This window comes from Mirounga angustirostris, unplaced genomic scaffold (assembly GCF_029215605.1).
Source record: "Mirounga angustirostris isolate CCGP_5_RB_7025 unplaced genomic scaffold, mMirAng1.0.hap1 SCAF_14, whole genome shotgun sequence".
Classification (NCBI taxonomy): domain Eukaryota; kingdom Metazoa; phylum Chordata; class Mammalia; order Carnivora; family Phocidae; genus Mirounga; species Mirounga angustirostris.
The window spans coordinates 38091942-38108689 of NW_026991722.1; the positions used below are offsets into that span (position 1 = coordinate 38091942).

General features: G+C 36.4%; 1 protein-coding gene across 8 annotated transcripts in view; it reads left to right on the forward strand.

The window, feature by feature from the left end:
* Window positions 1-16748, forward strand: part of NOL4 (nucleolar protein 4) — a 420442-nt gene that overhangs the window by 298312 nt on the left and 105382 nt on the right. For 5 of the 8 annotated variants that reach the window (XM_064578812.1, XM_064578811.1, XM_064578813.1 and 2 more), the window contains one exon: window positions 7731-7910. In XM_064578812.1, coding sequence (XP_064434882.1) covers window positions 7731-7910 — 180 coding nt within the window. Of the gene's footprint in view, window positions 1-7730; window positions 7911-8630; window positions 8823-16748 lie in introns of all 8 variants that reach the window. The other 3 variants (XM_064578809.1, XM_064578810.1, XM_064578815.1) reach the window with 1 other exon arrangement.

Sequence of the window (16748 nt, forward strand, 5' to 3'; positions counted from 1 at the left end):
CATCAAGGTTTTGTTTTTCCATTTATAAAGCAAAGGTAGAATGGATTTGGCATAATTCTTAAGGACCCTAGGATTTTCTTAATGGTCAGTAGGCATTAGCTTCAACTTAGTCACCAGCTGCATTAACTCCTAACAAGAGAGTCAGTCTGTCCTTTGAAGTTTTGAAGCCAGGCATTGACTTCTCTCTAGCTATGAAAATCCTAGATAGCATCTTCTTCTAATATAAGGCTGTTACTTGTTATATTTAAAATTTGTTATTTAGTGTAGCCCCCTTTATTATTTTAGCTAGATCATCTGGATAATTTGCTGCAGCTTCTACATCAGCACTTGCTGCTTCACCTTGCACTTTGATGTTAGGGAGACAGCTTCTTTCCTTAAACCTCATAAACCACTCTCTGCTAGCGTCAATGCCATTGGAATTTTCATGTGTCTAAATAAATTTTATTTAGAGTTAGGGCCTTGCTCTGGATTAGTCTTTGGCTTAAGAGAAAGTTGTGGCTGGTTTGATCTTCTCTAAAGACTACTAAAACTATCTCCATATCAGCAATATGATTGTTTCACTCTCTTATTATTCATGTGTTCCCTGGAATAGCACTTTTAATTTCCTTCAAGAACTTTTCCTTTGCATTCACAATTTGGTGGCACAAGAGGCCTCACTTTTGGCCTGTCTCCATTTTTTATATGCTTTCCTCACTAAGCTTAATCATTTCTAGCTTTTGATTTAAAGTGAGAGACATGTGACTCACTTGACATTTAGAGGCCATTAGAAGTTTATTAATTGCCCTGATTTAAATTTTGTTGTTATCTTAGGTAATAGGAAGGCCTGAGGAGAGGGACAGAGATGGAGGAACAGCTGTTCAGTGGAGCAGTCAAAACACAAACACTTTCTCAAGTTCACTGTCTTTTATGGGCATGGTTTGCAATGCCCCAAAACAATTACAATAGTAACATCAGAGATCACTGATCACAAGTCACCATAACAATTATAATAAGAAAAAAGTTGAAATAGTGTAAGCATTACCAAGTGTGACACAGAGACACAAAGTGAGCTTAATGCTGTTGGAAAAATGGTGCTGATAGAGTTGCTTGACACAAGGTTGCCAAAACCTTCGATTTGAACTGCCCTCCCCCCCCAAAAACCAACCCCACAATATCTGTAAAATTCCATAAAAAAAGGTATGTCTGTACACCTCTTTTTTTTTTTTTTTAAAGATTTTATTTATTTATTTGAGAGGGAGAGAATGAGAGCAAGAGAGGGAAGAGGGCAGAGGGAGAAGCAGATCCCCTGCCGAGCAGGGAGCCCGATGTGGGACTCGATCCCGGGACTCCAGGATCATGACCTGAGCCGAAGGTAGTCGCTTAACCAACTGAGCCACCCAGGCGCCCGTCTGTACACCTCTTAAATCTCTTCTAATGTGTCACTTGTTTTTCTGGTGTCACTTACTGAAGAACCAAAGTCAGTTGTCCTATATAATGTCTCATATTTTGGGTTTGTCTCTGTGCTTTCTCTGGTGTCATTTAACTTGTTATTCTCTCTGCCTTATTTCTTGTAAATGGAAGTTAACTCTGGGCTGGTATTTTTCAAATTTGAGAGAGCATTAGAATACCCTGGAGGGCATGTGAAAACGTAGATTGCTGGGTCTAGCCCCAAGGTGTCTGACTCAGGTGGTCTTGGATGCGATCCAATAGTTTGTATTTATAATAAGTTCCCAGGAGATGCAGTTACTGCTGACATAGCAAGCACTCTTTGAAAACCAATGCTTCTAGACTGCTCATATTTTTAATGATTCTAAGATTGCCCAATATATTCAGTAATCAATAATATATTTTTAAAAGCTGACTGAATTCAATAAAGTTACAAAATACCAAATCAATATACGGAAATCTGTTGTGCTTCAACTATACTTCAATTAAAAAATTATTTCTATACATTAATAATAACTATCAGAGAAATGAAGAAAACTATCTCATTAAAAACTACCTAGGAATGAGCTTAACCAAGGAGGTGAAAGACCTATACACTGAAAAGTGTAAGACATTGACGAAAGAAATTAAAACTGATACAAACAAATGGAAAGATATTCCATGTTGATGGATTGGAAGAAATAATATTACTATCCCAAGTAATCTAGAGATTCAATGCAGTCTTATCAAATAAATAAAATTTATTTAGACACATGAAAATTCCAATGGCATTTTTCATAGAAGTAGGACAAATAATCCTAAAATTTGTATGGGCCCACAAAAAACCCTAAATAGCCAATGCAATCTTGACAAAGAAAAACAAAGCTGGAAGCATCATGCTCCCTGATTTCAGTATGTATTACAAAACTATATTAATTAAAACTATATAGTGTTGGCATAAAAACAGACACATAAGTCAGTGGAACACAACAGAAAGACCAGAAATAAACCCATACCTATATGGTCAACTAATTTATGACAAAGCCAAGAATAGACCATGGGGAATGACAGTGTCTTCAATAAACAATGTTAGGAAAATTGGACAGCTGCATGCAAAAGAATAAAACTAAGCTACTACCTAACACCAAGTACCTAAATGAACTTAAAATGTTTTAAAGACTTGAAGTAAGACATGAAACCCCAAAAGAAAATATAGGCGGTAATTTCCTCGATGTCTGTGTTGGTGATGATTTTTGGATTTGACATCAAAAGCGAAAGCAACAAAAGCAAAAGTAAACAAATGGAACTACCTCAAACTAAAAAGCTTTTGCACAGTGAAGGAAACCAATGAACAGGAGAACATAACTTGCAAATGTTATATTCAATAAGAGGTTATGATCCAAAATATATAAGAACTCCTACAATATCAAATCATTATTATATACCTGAAACTAATATAATGTTGTTTGTCAATTATAACTCAATTAAAAAAGAAGTAACTGGCAAATAAATGTTTAAATTGCAATTTAAAAATTAAATTAAATTATCTTCTGTACAACTCTAACGTGTAAGCAATCACTTATTCAGAAAACATTTATTACCTTATTCCCACTATGTGCTTGACATTGTGCAAGATTTTAAGGGTGGAAAAGGCATAGTCTCTGAGTGACCCCAACATCAAGTAACTCTTAGACTGTGTGGAAGATGGACATATAAGCTAACTTGTATAGTATTTCATGATCAGTGCTGCGACAGGGCTACATACAGGCTATTATGAAAGCATGGATGCCTGCCACTCAATTCATGAGAGTCTTACCTTATTTAGGGCATGATAAAGAAATGACAGGTTTGTTTTTATTTCCCTTGGCTGTATATATCACAAATTGCCCCTCTAGCCTCAGCTGGTTCTCCTATCAAGCACTATGGATGGTCTTGCTCTCTCAGCCATTCTATGCTCTGACCACAGAGTAAGCAAACAGATTAAGCTTTCTTTCTAGGGTGCGGAAGTGAGGTTTCCTAGGTCCAGAGCTGGCAGTTCTATTAGGGTGGTAAAAACGTGAGAAAATAGAAGTGCAAATGTATTTTTCAAGAAGTCTTTGCTAAGGAGAGCCACAGGTTATCTCAAGAGGAAAAAATGGAATATGTAATCAAGGCGAAGATATACCTTTGGCCCCATGAACTAACACGTGTGTTATGAGAATAAGCAAGTTTGCATCTTCTATAGGGCCTAAGTGGTGATTCCTTAACATTTGGTTTTTTTAAGATTTGATTTGGGGGCACCTGGGTGGCTCAGTCAGTTAAGCATCTGCCTTCAGCTCAGGTCACGATCTCAGGGTCCTGGGATGCAACCACGCATCAGACTCTTTGCTTGTTAGGGAGCCTGCTTCTCCCTCTACCTCTGCCTCTCCCCCTGTTTGTGCACTCTCTCACTGTCAAATAAATAAATAAAATCTTTAAGAAAAAGATTTAATTTGGATTTTTTCAATTTATATCTGGAATATGAAAATAACTGCTCCTGAAATTAAGGCTTCTTAGAGTATGGTCATCCAAAGTTCTTAATAAAGTAAAGTAGGTTTATGGTGTAGAGACTGCAATATTTTATGTGGGATGTTAAAAGACTATAGTAATTTTTATGACTTGATTCTAGATTATCATCCCAATACCCATATTCCCCATTTTCTAAAAAAAGGGCTTTATTTTTTAGAGCAGTTTTAAGTTCACAACAAAATTGAGAAGATGCAGAGATTTCCATACACCCCCGGGCCCTATGCGTGTATAGCGTCCCTCATTATCAACATCACTTACCAGAGTGGTACGTTTGTTATAACTGATGAACCCACATTGACAAACTATAAACATCCAAAGTCCATGGTTTATATTAGGAGTTATGGTGTTGTACATTCTATGGGTTTGTACAAATATATAGTGACATGTATGTACAATTATAGTATCATATAGAGTATTCTCAGGGCCCTAGAAATCCTCTGTGCTCCACTTATTCCTCCCCTACCCCCCACAACCCCTGGCAACCAATGATCTTTTAACTGTTCATGGTTCTGCTTTTTCCAAAATGTTTTGTAGCTCAAATCATACAACATGTAGTCTTTTCAGATTGGATTCTTTCACTTAGTGACAGGCATTTGGTGTTCCTTCACGTCTCAATTAGCTCATCTCTTTTTAGTATTGAATAATATTCCCTGATCTGGATGTACCACAGTTTATGCATCCATTCACATACTGAAGCACATCTTGATTGCATTTGTTTTAGCAATTCTGAATAAAGCTGCTATAAACATCCCTGTGCAGTTTTTTTGTGTAGACATAAGTTTTTAACTCCTAGGATAAATACCAAGGAGCATGACTGTTGGTTCATATGGTAAGAGTATGTTTAGTTTTGTAAGGAAATGCCAAACTGTCTTCCAAAGTGGTTGTACCATTTTGCATTCCCATCAGCAGTGAGTGAGTTCCTGTTGTTCCACATCCTCACCAGCATTTGATGTTGATGTTGATGTTCGAGATTTTGGCCATTCTAATAGGGTGTATAGTCGTATCTCATTGTTGTTTTAATTTGCATTTCCCTGATGACATATGATGTGGAGCTTCTTTGAAAAGTCTATTTGCCATCTGTTTATCTCTTTTGGTGAGTTATCTCTTAAGGTTTGGGGCCCATATTTTAATCAGGTTGTTTGCTTTCTTATTTAGTTTGTAGTGTTCTTTTGTGTATTTTGGCTAACAGTCCTTTATCAGAGGTGCCTTTTGTAAATATTTTCTCCTAATCTGTGACTTGGCTTCATCCCCCATTTTTTTTTTTAAAGACTTATTTATTTATTAGAGAGCAAGAATGAGAGAGAGTACATGAGAGGGGGAGGGTTAGAGGGAGAAGCAGGCTCCTCGCTGAGCTGGGAGCCCGATGCGGGACTCGATCCAGGGACTCCAGGATCATGACCTGAGCCGAAGGCAGTCGCTTAACCAACTGAGCCACCCAGGCGCCCCTTCATCCCCCATTTTTTAAGACCAAATCATTTTGTAGAAAATGGGACACTGCTGACAGTCTTAAGTGCTATTTCTGTAGAGAACATTTCTTTGTTGCTGTGAGAGAAGTAGTAGAGGTCATGTGTTGATTCCTATCTCAGTCTAGCTTGAAAGAAAATGCAAATTAACATGAGAAGTAGAGAACAATGATAGTGTTTAATTCTGTGTCAAATGTCATAGTATATTAAGACTTCACAGTTTAGGGGCGCCTGGGTGGCTCAGTCGTTAAGCGTCTGCCTTCCGCTCAGGTCATGATCCCAGGGTCCTGGGATCGAGCCCCGCATTGGGCTCCCTGCTCGGCAGGAAGCCTGTTTCTCCCTCTCCTGCTCCCCCTGCTTGTGTTCCCTCTCTTGCTGTGTCTCTCTCTGTCAAATAAATAAATAAAATCTTTATTAAAAAAAAAAAAAAGACTTCACAGTTTAGAGAAACATTGAAGGAGATTGAGAAAGAAGAGGGAATCTTGGTGGAAATTGAATTTACTTGGATTGGCCTTGAAAGCCAGTTAATAGTATCTTTAACAGTGAAAGAGGCAGGAAATGATACTGCAGCTGAGAAACTGGATTCAGAGTCATACAAATTTCAGTTTATATTACAGAAGGAAAAATTGATTATGTTTTGGATTTAGATTCTCAATATTCTCAGATCTGTAAGACTGGGGTCTTCTTTATCTAGAGGGAGTAGAGGTGTAAAACAATGTCATTCCAAATGGTTCTGTTTATAGCAGACGGCTAGGTTGTGTATTTCACGTGGCATGTGGAAAGAATATATTAGCCCAGCATATTTGCATTCAGTGTATTGTAACATTTTTAAAAATGTTGCACACTGGCATTAAAAATATATATATGATATATTTTTCAAACCTACGGAATATTTGCCTTACATTTTTTAAGGTAAATCTACCTTCCTAATAATTTGAAATACTATAATATTACAGTAATATAAAATATGTTGCTTTTTAAATTTTAACTTTATTTTTTATGTCTATTCTACTTTTATTATTCTTCCTCTGATTATGCAGTAATAATATATTATCGTGATCCTTACAACACACTACACATGTTATCGCACATAGGCATTTTTGAACACTGCTGATTTAAAATTTCCCGTTGTGAGGTTCTTTCAAAAGCATTTTACTTCTTTGATTTGAGGATGCTGCTGCTGTTTAGAGATATTATCCATTTCACTGAGGTCACCTATGTATCTAAGTTCTCATATGTGAAATTTGGGTTGTTAATCTGGCCTTACCATGATTGATTTCTGTACCACTCCAGACACAGTCTACTGTTATTTAAGATTTAAGCAAAGAGAAAATGAAGGGGGATGGGGTGTAGAAGAGGTAGAGTATCACACAACTGACAGGTTAATTTCAGGCACAGTTGAATCTATAATCTCAGATGATGTTATTAGGAGTCTATTCTGCTTAGCCTTGCTGGATTCAACTTGATTTCAGTTACCCGGAGGTAAAGTTGGGGCACAGCTGGAATAGAGAAGGTTGCTGCCCAGGGATTGGCACTCTCACCTAGGGGAGCAGAGGCTGTTTCTGAAAGGCAAAGGTGCCGTATGGACAAAGAAGTAGGAGATACCACTGCAGGACCCATGGTTAGTCTTGAACACAGTTATCGAAGTTTGTGAGAACTGTGTCGGCTGGCATTCATCTTCCATTAAGCATTAGGAAGCATTAAGCTTAACATGATTCAGAGGAAACCTGGTTCCTTTTTTCTAGACCAAAATTCAGTGCCATCCTAAGACTCACAGACAATTTAAAAACTGATTTTCAAGACTTTGTCTTATAATTAGCACCCCTAGCATCAATATTTTGTGTAGTCCTTGTTGGGCAAATCAATTAAATATATCCTCCCCTCGGTTTCCTTATCTGTTTAAAAAAATACTGATACGATTAGATTGACTAACCTCTGAGGTCATTTCTGTTTCTAAGAATATGTGACTCAATGATTCTCTCGCAAAGGTGATTACAGGTTGATTTTTCTTTCTTTTTTTTTTAAGTATGTATATTGAGTGGAAACTATCTTTGCTCTCAAAAAGCTAAATCCAGTAGAACTTTCTGCAGTGATAGAAATGTTCCATGCAGCTATTGAGCACTTGTAATATAACTGGTGTGACTGAGGAGATGAATTTTTCATCTGAACTTCATTAATTTTGCTTCAAATTAAAATAGCCACAACTCTGGGATTAACTTCTTTCAGCAAGATTTTTGAGAAACCATTGAAATTAAAAACAGAATTCATATGCTCTGCTATGAATTTAAAAACAGCAATTTGCCCCTTTCTTTTCAGTCTCCTGCACATAGCTACTCAAGCTACGACTCTGGCAAAAATGAGAGTGTAGACCGAGGTGCCGAGGACCTGTCTCTAAACAGGGGAGATGAGGATGAAGATGACCACGATGACCACGACGATTCTGAAAAAGTGAACGAGACAGATGGCGTTGAGGCCGAGCGGCTGAAAGCTTTTAATGTGAGTCCGGCCACCCTCCCTGTGTGGCTTACTTTTTACCACTTCACTTTCATGTTGTTGCTTGCTGGTAAATGTGGATCTTCTAGAGACATGTCTGTTTAATTTACAGAAGGATTTAAAAAGTACATGAAACACTCTTTGCCAACCAGACACCAGAATTGCTGTGTTTTGTTTAGAATTTTAAAGCCAAATGTGAGCTGAAAACTGGATTTGTGTTGTGTGAGTATGCATGTTTACCTAGTGGACGAGGGGGCCTCCGCTTCTTCCTCGGAAGAGTATGCCTGTCTTCAGTTATTTCTCTTGCCTTCCCGGCTTACCTAATTATGCATGACAAAAGAGTCCATTGTTTTCAGAGATTAGTGCACTGTGCAGCATAACAATGTAGCAGTCGCATTTATCATTAGTGGAGAATTTGATGGGGTGCTTAATTGTCACAGTCTACTGTTATTTCCTGATTTTTTTTCCTACACGATAGTCTATACTTTTCTGTCTGTCTGTCTGTCTGTCTGCCTCTCTCTCTTTTTTCTCTCTATTTTTTTATCCAGCCATTTAGAAAGCCTTTAAAGGGTGTTTGCTTAAAGTTTCTGGCTTTCCATTGCAAAGTTCTTCAGTGCATAAAGCAGAAAAGAGTATTTTCCTATCGGTAATCAAGACAGGAAGCTAGGAACAGCAGAGAGCAGTCCTCCAAACCCTTCTCCTCTGTCTCCCTCTTGCCAACAGATGTTTGTCAGGCTGTTTGTAGATGAAAACTTGGACCGAATGGTCCCAATCTCTAAGCAGCCCAAAGAAAAGATCCAGGCTATCATTGACTCATGCAGGCGACAATTCCCTGAGTATCAAGAGCGTGCCAGAAAACGTATACGTACTTACCTCAAGTCCTGCAGGCGGATGAAAAGAAGTGGTTTTGAGATGGTGAGTTTTGAATTAAAACACAGCCCTAGATTTCATCAAAATCCCACATGTAAACCATGACACTATTTTTTTTTTCATCTTAGTGTCTTTTTTATTTTTTCCATAATGTCAGGTCCAAGGGGTTTTTGTTTGCTTGTTTGTTTTTTTCCCCTTCTCCTTTTCATCTTCCTGAAGTATTTATCCCCTTTGTTATTCAATGAGGAATACCTGGTGAGACCAACACTCCCAGGCACACATGGTACCATGTCACAGGAAATGAGGGGGATCTGAGTTAAAAACCAATGAGAACCAGCATCTCATTCGTGTTTGTTTTCTGTCACTACTGAAGCAGATAGAAGGTTAACCAAGTCTTCAACTGAAGCACAGGTTGTTGCTTTAGATGGTATATGAGAATGGCTTTCTCTGGAACCAAAGGAAATGGATGGATCCACCTAAATAATACTGTTTTCATACCGGTGGTTAATAAGTAGCAAGCCTTGAGAGTAAAGATCAGGGAATGAAAATCCTCATGTGAAAAAGAAGGCTTTGTTGTACTCAGTGTATTTGTGTGCTTGTGGATGGTAACATGAGCTTTTCTATTCACCTAGGCTTTACAGATGGATGAGATTATGTTGACATTAGTTATTTATGGGTGGAAATCAGATATCAGTGGTTTTCCAACTTTATTTCACCTTGCACTAATTGCTATTCCTAGAACTAGTGTATATGTTTACAATGTATTTTTTTTTTATTTTTGTTTTTTATGTATGGGAGCAGAAATGTATTAGAAATTTTCTGAAGCCATTTTTTTTTTTTTTTCCTTTCTTGGCTCCATCGAAGCCAAGACTGCTGGTTTGTGATCAGTGCCTGTCATGTATTAGTTGTAATGGAGTAGTGTTGGTGAAGCTAGGAGAGGTTTCAGAGATGTCATATAGGAGAAATAGGTTCTTAGATTTAAATGAAATGACAAAAGCAATAAATCCACTATCTACTATCAATGCTTCTTCACTGGCTTCTAAAAATACCTTCAATATTTTTTTCTTTTTGAGAGAGAGAGAGCATGTGCTGGGGGGAGGGGCGGAGGGAGAAGGAGAGAGAGAATCTTAAGTAGGCTCCACACCCAGTGCGGAGCCCAACAAGGGGCTCAATCTGATGACCCTGAGATCATGACCTGAGCCTAAATCAGGAGTCTGATGCTTAGGCCTTTGAGCCACTCAGGTGCCCCCCCTTTGATATTCTTTGAAACAGTATGACTTTATAGAGAGGCAGTCTGCCTAGATAGTACCAAGCACAAGGCTCAGTCCCCAGAGAGCCTGGTTTGGGGTTCTGGATCCACCACGTCCTAACTGTGTGGCACGTTACTTCAGCGACCTGGACTCAGATGCCTCTTCTAGAGGTGTTAACTCCTAATTCATAAAGTTGTGAGAATTATATAAATTGTCACTTGTAAAGCTCTGCAAACCATTTCTGACACATAGTAACCACTCAATATATCTTAACTGTGACAATATTTTCAAATATTATTCAATCTATCATCTGATAAAAGCTTCCCAAACTGTTTGTATTAAACAATCACAGAATACTCCATTTAAGTACTTATTTACTTCTCAGAATAATAACTATATTGAAGTCAGAGTTGGTAGTGCATAAGTCATTTTAAAATCAAAATGGCATTTCTGTGCCTGATCAAACTAAATTATGACAGTAGAGGTATAAGAGAGGAGAGTTTGCTTAAAGAAAATAAAGCTATTTCTCCCATTACTGAATGATTTAAAAATTATTATTACCTACTCAATAGAAGAGAGATGACAGAGAGAAAGGGTATCTAAACAGGTATAAAAACCTAGAGTCCTAGCACTGTCATTTGGCTCAGAACACTCAGCAGCTGATGTAAAATTGCGATAGAACCTAAATATGTCTCATTCAGAATACAATGTACAATATTTACTTTTCTTTTTCAGTAACAATAAAGATGATATCCTATACCAAGGTTTTTATTTTACCAGCATCTGGCATTTCTATTTTTGGAGATATTTATTCGGAGATTTTTTGGTAAAATTTCTTATTTTCCATTAATTATTCTTTATGAGAAAAATTATCGTCATGTAGAATTCTTAATTTCTCTAAGGCATATTTGAAACTTTCACAGGTTTTTCTATTGCTTGTATTTATTTACTTCAATATGGGCATCTATTTGTTGTATACCCTGTGCTATGCATAGAGAAGAACAAAAATTGACTAATTCAAAGTCAAGGAGTTTTACAAACTAATCACAAAGAAATATACTGTAAAGAAATGCTATTTTAATTAACTTATTTTTTATTTATTCATTTATTCAATAATGTACATACCATTATACAAAGTAATAAGCAGAAATATTAGAGATTTCTAACCAGTTATTTAGGAAATATAACATGTTCCCTGATATTACGATTCATTGAGGTGACAAGTTGTGGGAAGTGAAATACCTAAGTAATAATATAAGGCCTAATATAATTAAATGTTAAGTGAACAACATGAATGAAAATTTTTATCATAGGTTAGGGCTTTTTTTATACACAGGAATATTCTAAAATAACAAATCTACCATTCAGTTGACACTTGGAATCTTGATTTTTTTTTTTAATGTATTACTTCACTGTCATGGGGCATGGGGAAGATTATGTGTCATTTTGAATACTTATCCTTATCTAGAACAGATAGGAAAATGTATGACTAGGGCAGATAGTAATTACAACTAAATATTGTATGTGAATATTTTTCCCTCACTTTTAAAAATTTGATATAAAGTAATATCCATAGTTGTTCTTTTTAATTGAAACAGCATTAAATAAAAAACCTTTGTTCTATTGTGTTTTATGTAGGTAGACATGGAGAAAAAGTCTCATTTTCAGCATGTAGTTGTTTTTACATACAAATTATTCTGCAATACTTAACAGGTCAACAAGTCGAAATAAGAATTTTTTACTATATTTGTAAAATGAAATTGTTAAGTGTAGGATTATTTGGGGTTTTTAAATTTTTATTTATTTATTTGACAGCATAAGCAGGGGGAAGAGAGAGGCAGAAGGAGAAGCAGGCTTTCCATTGAGCAAAGAGCCAGATGTAGGGCTCCATCCCAGGACCCTGAGATCATGACCTGAGCCAAAGGCAGATGCTTAACTGACTGAGCCACCCAGGTGCCCCATTATAGGTTGGGATAAGTGTAGAATTATTTGGTAGGAGATTCCATCTTATAAAATGAAAGTGGCTTTCAACAAGCTTATCTCTTCCAGTTATTTGGGTGAAACACAAAATACTGAATTATGTTTTGTGTTGACTTTAAGAAATTCAAAGAGGTAATCCCATAGAAGTGGGTCATCACAACATATATTAGTTGAGAATGTTGGCATTCACTTTTATTAATTTCCCACTGTCATTAAGACAAAATATATGCATGGTTAATAATAATTATCCCTTAAGAATTTACATGTCAACATAAATACTTTTAATTGACTTCACTGAATGTATACAAATATTAGAGTAGATGTTTAAGCATTTTTTTATTTCACTAGAATTATCAAGACCCCACAGATCTTGATTGCCTAAGTAGCCAAAATTTCATGCCATCACTCCAAATAGTCTCTGTAATGGGCTAAGTACAATAACTGTATTACTATATTTATATAACTATAACTATATTATTCTATATTCTATATTCTTTTCGTACACTTTCACCAACTCACTGCTACCAATCCTTTCAAATCATAAACTCCTCAGTGTTGAATATCAAAGGGCATGTTTTATGAAAAATCTCATAAGTTTGATCCAGAGTACGGTTTTAATATTCATTAAATTTTTAGAACCCAGTGAATGAGTTAAGCAGCCATTAAATTAATCCTTTGACAAATACATCCAATTGTTACTGATTCACTTGTGCAGCTTTGACTCTCAAATTACTTAACTAGTTTTCTAAAGAATATCTGTTGATTGTTCTAGAAAAAAAAAAGCGTTTCTTCAAGATGTTCTGATCTTAAAGAGCATGTATAACAGATAAGATCATAAAAGCAAAACTTTATGAACAAGGTGGGATTGGTCCATGCCTAAGTATAGTCTGTGTTATGTGATGTGATTTCTCTTTTTGTGTTCTGAGCTTATATTGTTAGAGACTGTTTCACCATGCTGCACATGTTTACCTGTATTTTTTATAAAACTCGATATTTCGGGGAGCCATTATAAGACCCTTGCAGCCCATAATTCCTACTGTATCTCAAATTGTGCCACTCTACCAAGATAGATCAGGTAGCCTAGATATTTGAATTCAATAAATTTAGCGTCTTGAAAATTACTTGTTTACTTACTTTTTAAATATCATGTGATTAACTATGTTTGAAGAAATAGGTCTATGACATTTTTATAATATTTTGTTAAGGATGTTGTCCATGAGGCTACTAAATGTCCATAGTATATTACCTCATTTCAGAAACTTCTTTTAGAATGTCATACAAGAAAAAAAGTGCTTCTCCTATGGAAATAGAATGTTTTTTGTTTTCTCTTTACTAGAACAATGCAACTAAATTTGTTTACTTTTGTGCCCACTGCCAGCAAGTTCAGAGCCAAAGTTTATCTGAAGTCCTAGTTATATTTTTTTAATTGATCATAGCGTATATTTCTTTGGTGGCTCTGATATCTATTTTAGGGGAAAATGAGATATAAATTTAAAAAAATTAAATCTAATTATGGAAACACCATATTTTAATACCCTAATCGAAGTTCTTTATTATAGTATTTCTTTTTAAATACATCCTATAGTGCCCTCCTCAGCTATTTTGATACTGGTCTTCTGAGCTTATGACTCTTTCATCAGAAAAGAAGTAATGTTTAGGAAATAGTACATTTTTTTAGGGAATTTCACTAATTAAATCATTTGCCTCGAGTTGTCTAATGCAGATGAAAGTAGAGAGATCGGAATTGTTTTTCAATTTAAAACTTCTCTGATAATGAGCATTGCAAAAGCTACAGTGACACTTGCTATTCATTCTTTAGCAAATGGAGATATTATAAAAAATGAATTAAAGTGCTTCTTTAAAACTTTGATTAGAGATATAACCATCCCTTCATACAAGGTCATGATTAAAAACTATAATAACCTGTGCAGCCATTATTCACATTATTATTCGCACAACTGTGTAAGTTTCTGTCTTTTGTGACCAATTAACTTAATTGATGCTAATTAGCAAACACATTTTGTTTGAATTCCCCACCTGTTACTTGTGCCAACTTTTGGTCTGTTTTTTTATAAATGTCATCTACCATCCTCCGGGATACTTTACATGCCATCTTCTGAGTTCTTTATTCATAGTATTTCTTTTTAATTACATCCTCTAATATTCTCCTTAATAATTTTGCTATCTGACCTTTTGAATTCACAATTCTTTTACTTTCTCAGTTTCAAGATCTGCATCTCTATTTCACTTTGGCCAGTGTTAACATGGATGTACCTTAGTCTTAGTTATCAAAGAGTCTGCACAAGCAATATTAAAAACTTTGACAGTCATCTAAAATTTTTCAAATATCTGCCACTGTCTTTGCAGAGGAAATGCCCTCATTGTATTTGCCCCTGGATGAGCCCGAAGCCTCTGTTCCCCCATCATTTAGCCTCCTTCAGGATGTTGCTTCATCAACCATCCCAGTGCTCATATTCCCTTTTCATTGAGAGGGAAACTTCTCTTCTGACTTAAAAAAAAAAAAAAAAAAAAAAGGTCCCCAGACTCCAAGAAAATATTTCTTCTGGTGTCTTCTTCTTCTTCAGTTGAGACCATCCTTCTTTGCCAGATTCCTGAAAGATTATTTTATACTCACAGATCACCACCAACTCCCCCAGTGGTCCCTCACATCCAGACTCTGGTTCTCACGACCCTTTGAATTGGTTCTTTAAAAGATCACATGACTGCCTTTGTACCAGACCCAAACATTGCATCCTCAATGAAACCACCCCCATTTTCTTGAGGCTCTTGTTACTCTCCCTCCTTATTTACTTTTTCTTGCTTTTGAGCCACTTGCTAAGATATCCTGGGCTTGGCCATGTACAGCATCTTCCCCTATCTGCAACTGAAGAGGTCTGTTCTGTGTAAGCAACTCTCAACGTTGAATCCCAGTCATCTGCAGAGCTTTTGTGTTTCATTCCAAATGTCAGCCAGATGCTGGCAAATGTATTCTATCTGCAAGGAACTCATTGTATTCTTCATCATTCATCTTCTCCCCTGGCCTTTCACCTCATCTACCAAACCACCAGTAAATTCCTCTTGACTTGCCTCTTTCTGGTAATAGTGCCACTAATTGTCATTTTTACAGCAGTGCTCATAAACCTGGAATGAGACTGGACTCTTTCATACACTTATGGCTTGCATCTTACCACTCACTGAATTTCTTTCTTTGCTATGATTCCTGAATCAGTCGAATAATTTTGACTTTTATCGGCTACCATTTTAGTTCTAGCCTTTCATACCTCATACGTATACACTTACAGACTCATAACTCACCTCTATTTTCATCTTATTCTCCCTCCCTACCCTCTATTCCTAGGCAGAGACAGAACTAGGATTTGTGCCTGAAAGTTATAAAAGTTGTGCCTTTCATTAAAAGAAAAGTAATACAAAATGTTGAGCAAAAAATTAAGTAGAGGATGAATATTTATTTCTACTTAGAAAAGATACCATACACAAAAAATTTCAAAAACAGAAGTCATGAAGATTCAAACCCTTTTCCTCTGACATCTCTTGAGACAATTTTCGGACACACTTACATATAAATACTTCCTGATTTTCACTTGGCTTTCCCTCCCTACCCAGAATGCTGACAATACCCAGAAACTCTGGTGAGGGACCCTGGTGTCTAAACTTCATTGGCTTTATGAGAAATCTTCCTTTGTGCCTGGAGTAGTCTTCCTTGATTCTGGCTTTGATGATGTCAAACTTTTGCCATCTCAGAACAAATTCTAAGTTTCTTACAATAATAGAGCATGGCCTTTTGAAACTGAGAGACCTAGATTCAATTCCTGGCTTAGTTCAATCCCTGTACAACTTTGTGTGATGTTTCTGAATCTCCACTTTTCTAAAGGAGTGGGCTATTGGGGTATTGTATGTGATAATGCATATGAAATATTTAGCGTATGATCTGGCCTCTTTCTACCCTTTCTTCTAATACACTCAGTTATTTCATTTACCACCTAAAGCCTTCACATGGGACTTCTGGTACTGTTCTCAGTGTGTGCTCTTGTAGTCCACGGATTGCTCCTGACTCAGGGATCATGGGTGTTGTTTATTAAATATATTAAGGTTGAAGAGTAACTAGAGTGTAAAGAATATAGCCAACAGAGTTGTCAGAGTTACTTATCACTGGATCTTTTAGTTTTAGCAAAACGTTGACTTAAGCCTCATGGAGTACCCCTCCCACCCACCCACTTTCCCTCTACAAATACATAAATACTGAGTAGAATATAACAACTTTTTAAATACCTAGCCAAGAGCAAAAGAGAGAAAAGGAAATTTTCAGGCTATGAACTTGGTAGGAAACTCATAGCCATAAGCCCTTAATTTGATAGGGTAACAGACTAGCAAGGTAGAAAAACTGAATGTAGGCCAAAACAGGTCAGGGTTGCCATCTAAATGCACACTTAAATTCAAGAGATGTGGATTTTGTAACCGGAGAGGAACACGAACTGCAAACTGTATAAATAGCTGGGCCTCGGGAAGAGTTACTGCCCTGTGAAAGGAGAATTAGAAACATCCAGTTACAACTTTGAGAAATAAAACGGCAGGCATTATAAGCATTAAAATTAAAACCTTCCTGGATGGGTTAAATAGCAGATAAGATTCAGCCAAAGAGAAAAATCAATAATCTGGAACATTGAACTACGGAAATTACTTCTAGAAAGAAAAAGAGAAATAGGAAAAAAGAAGTGAAGAT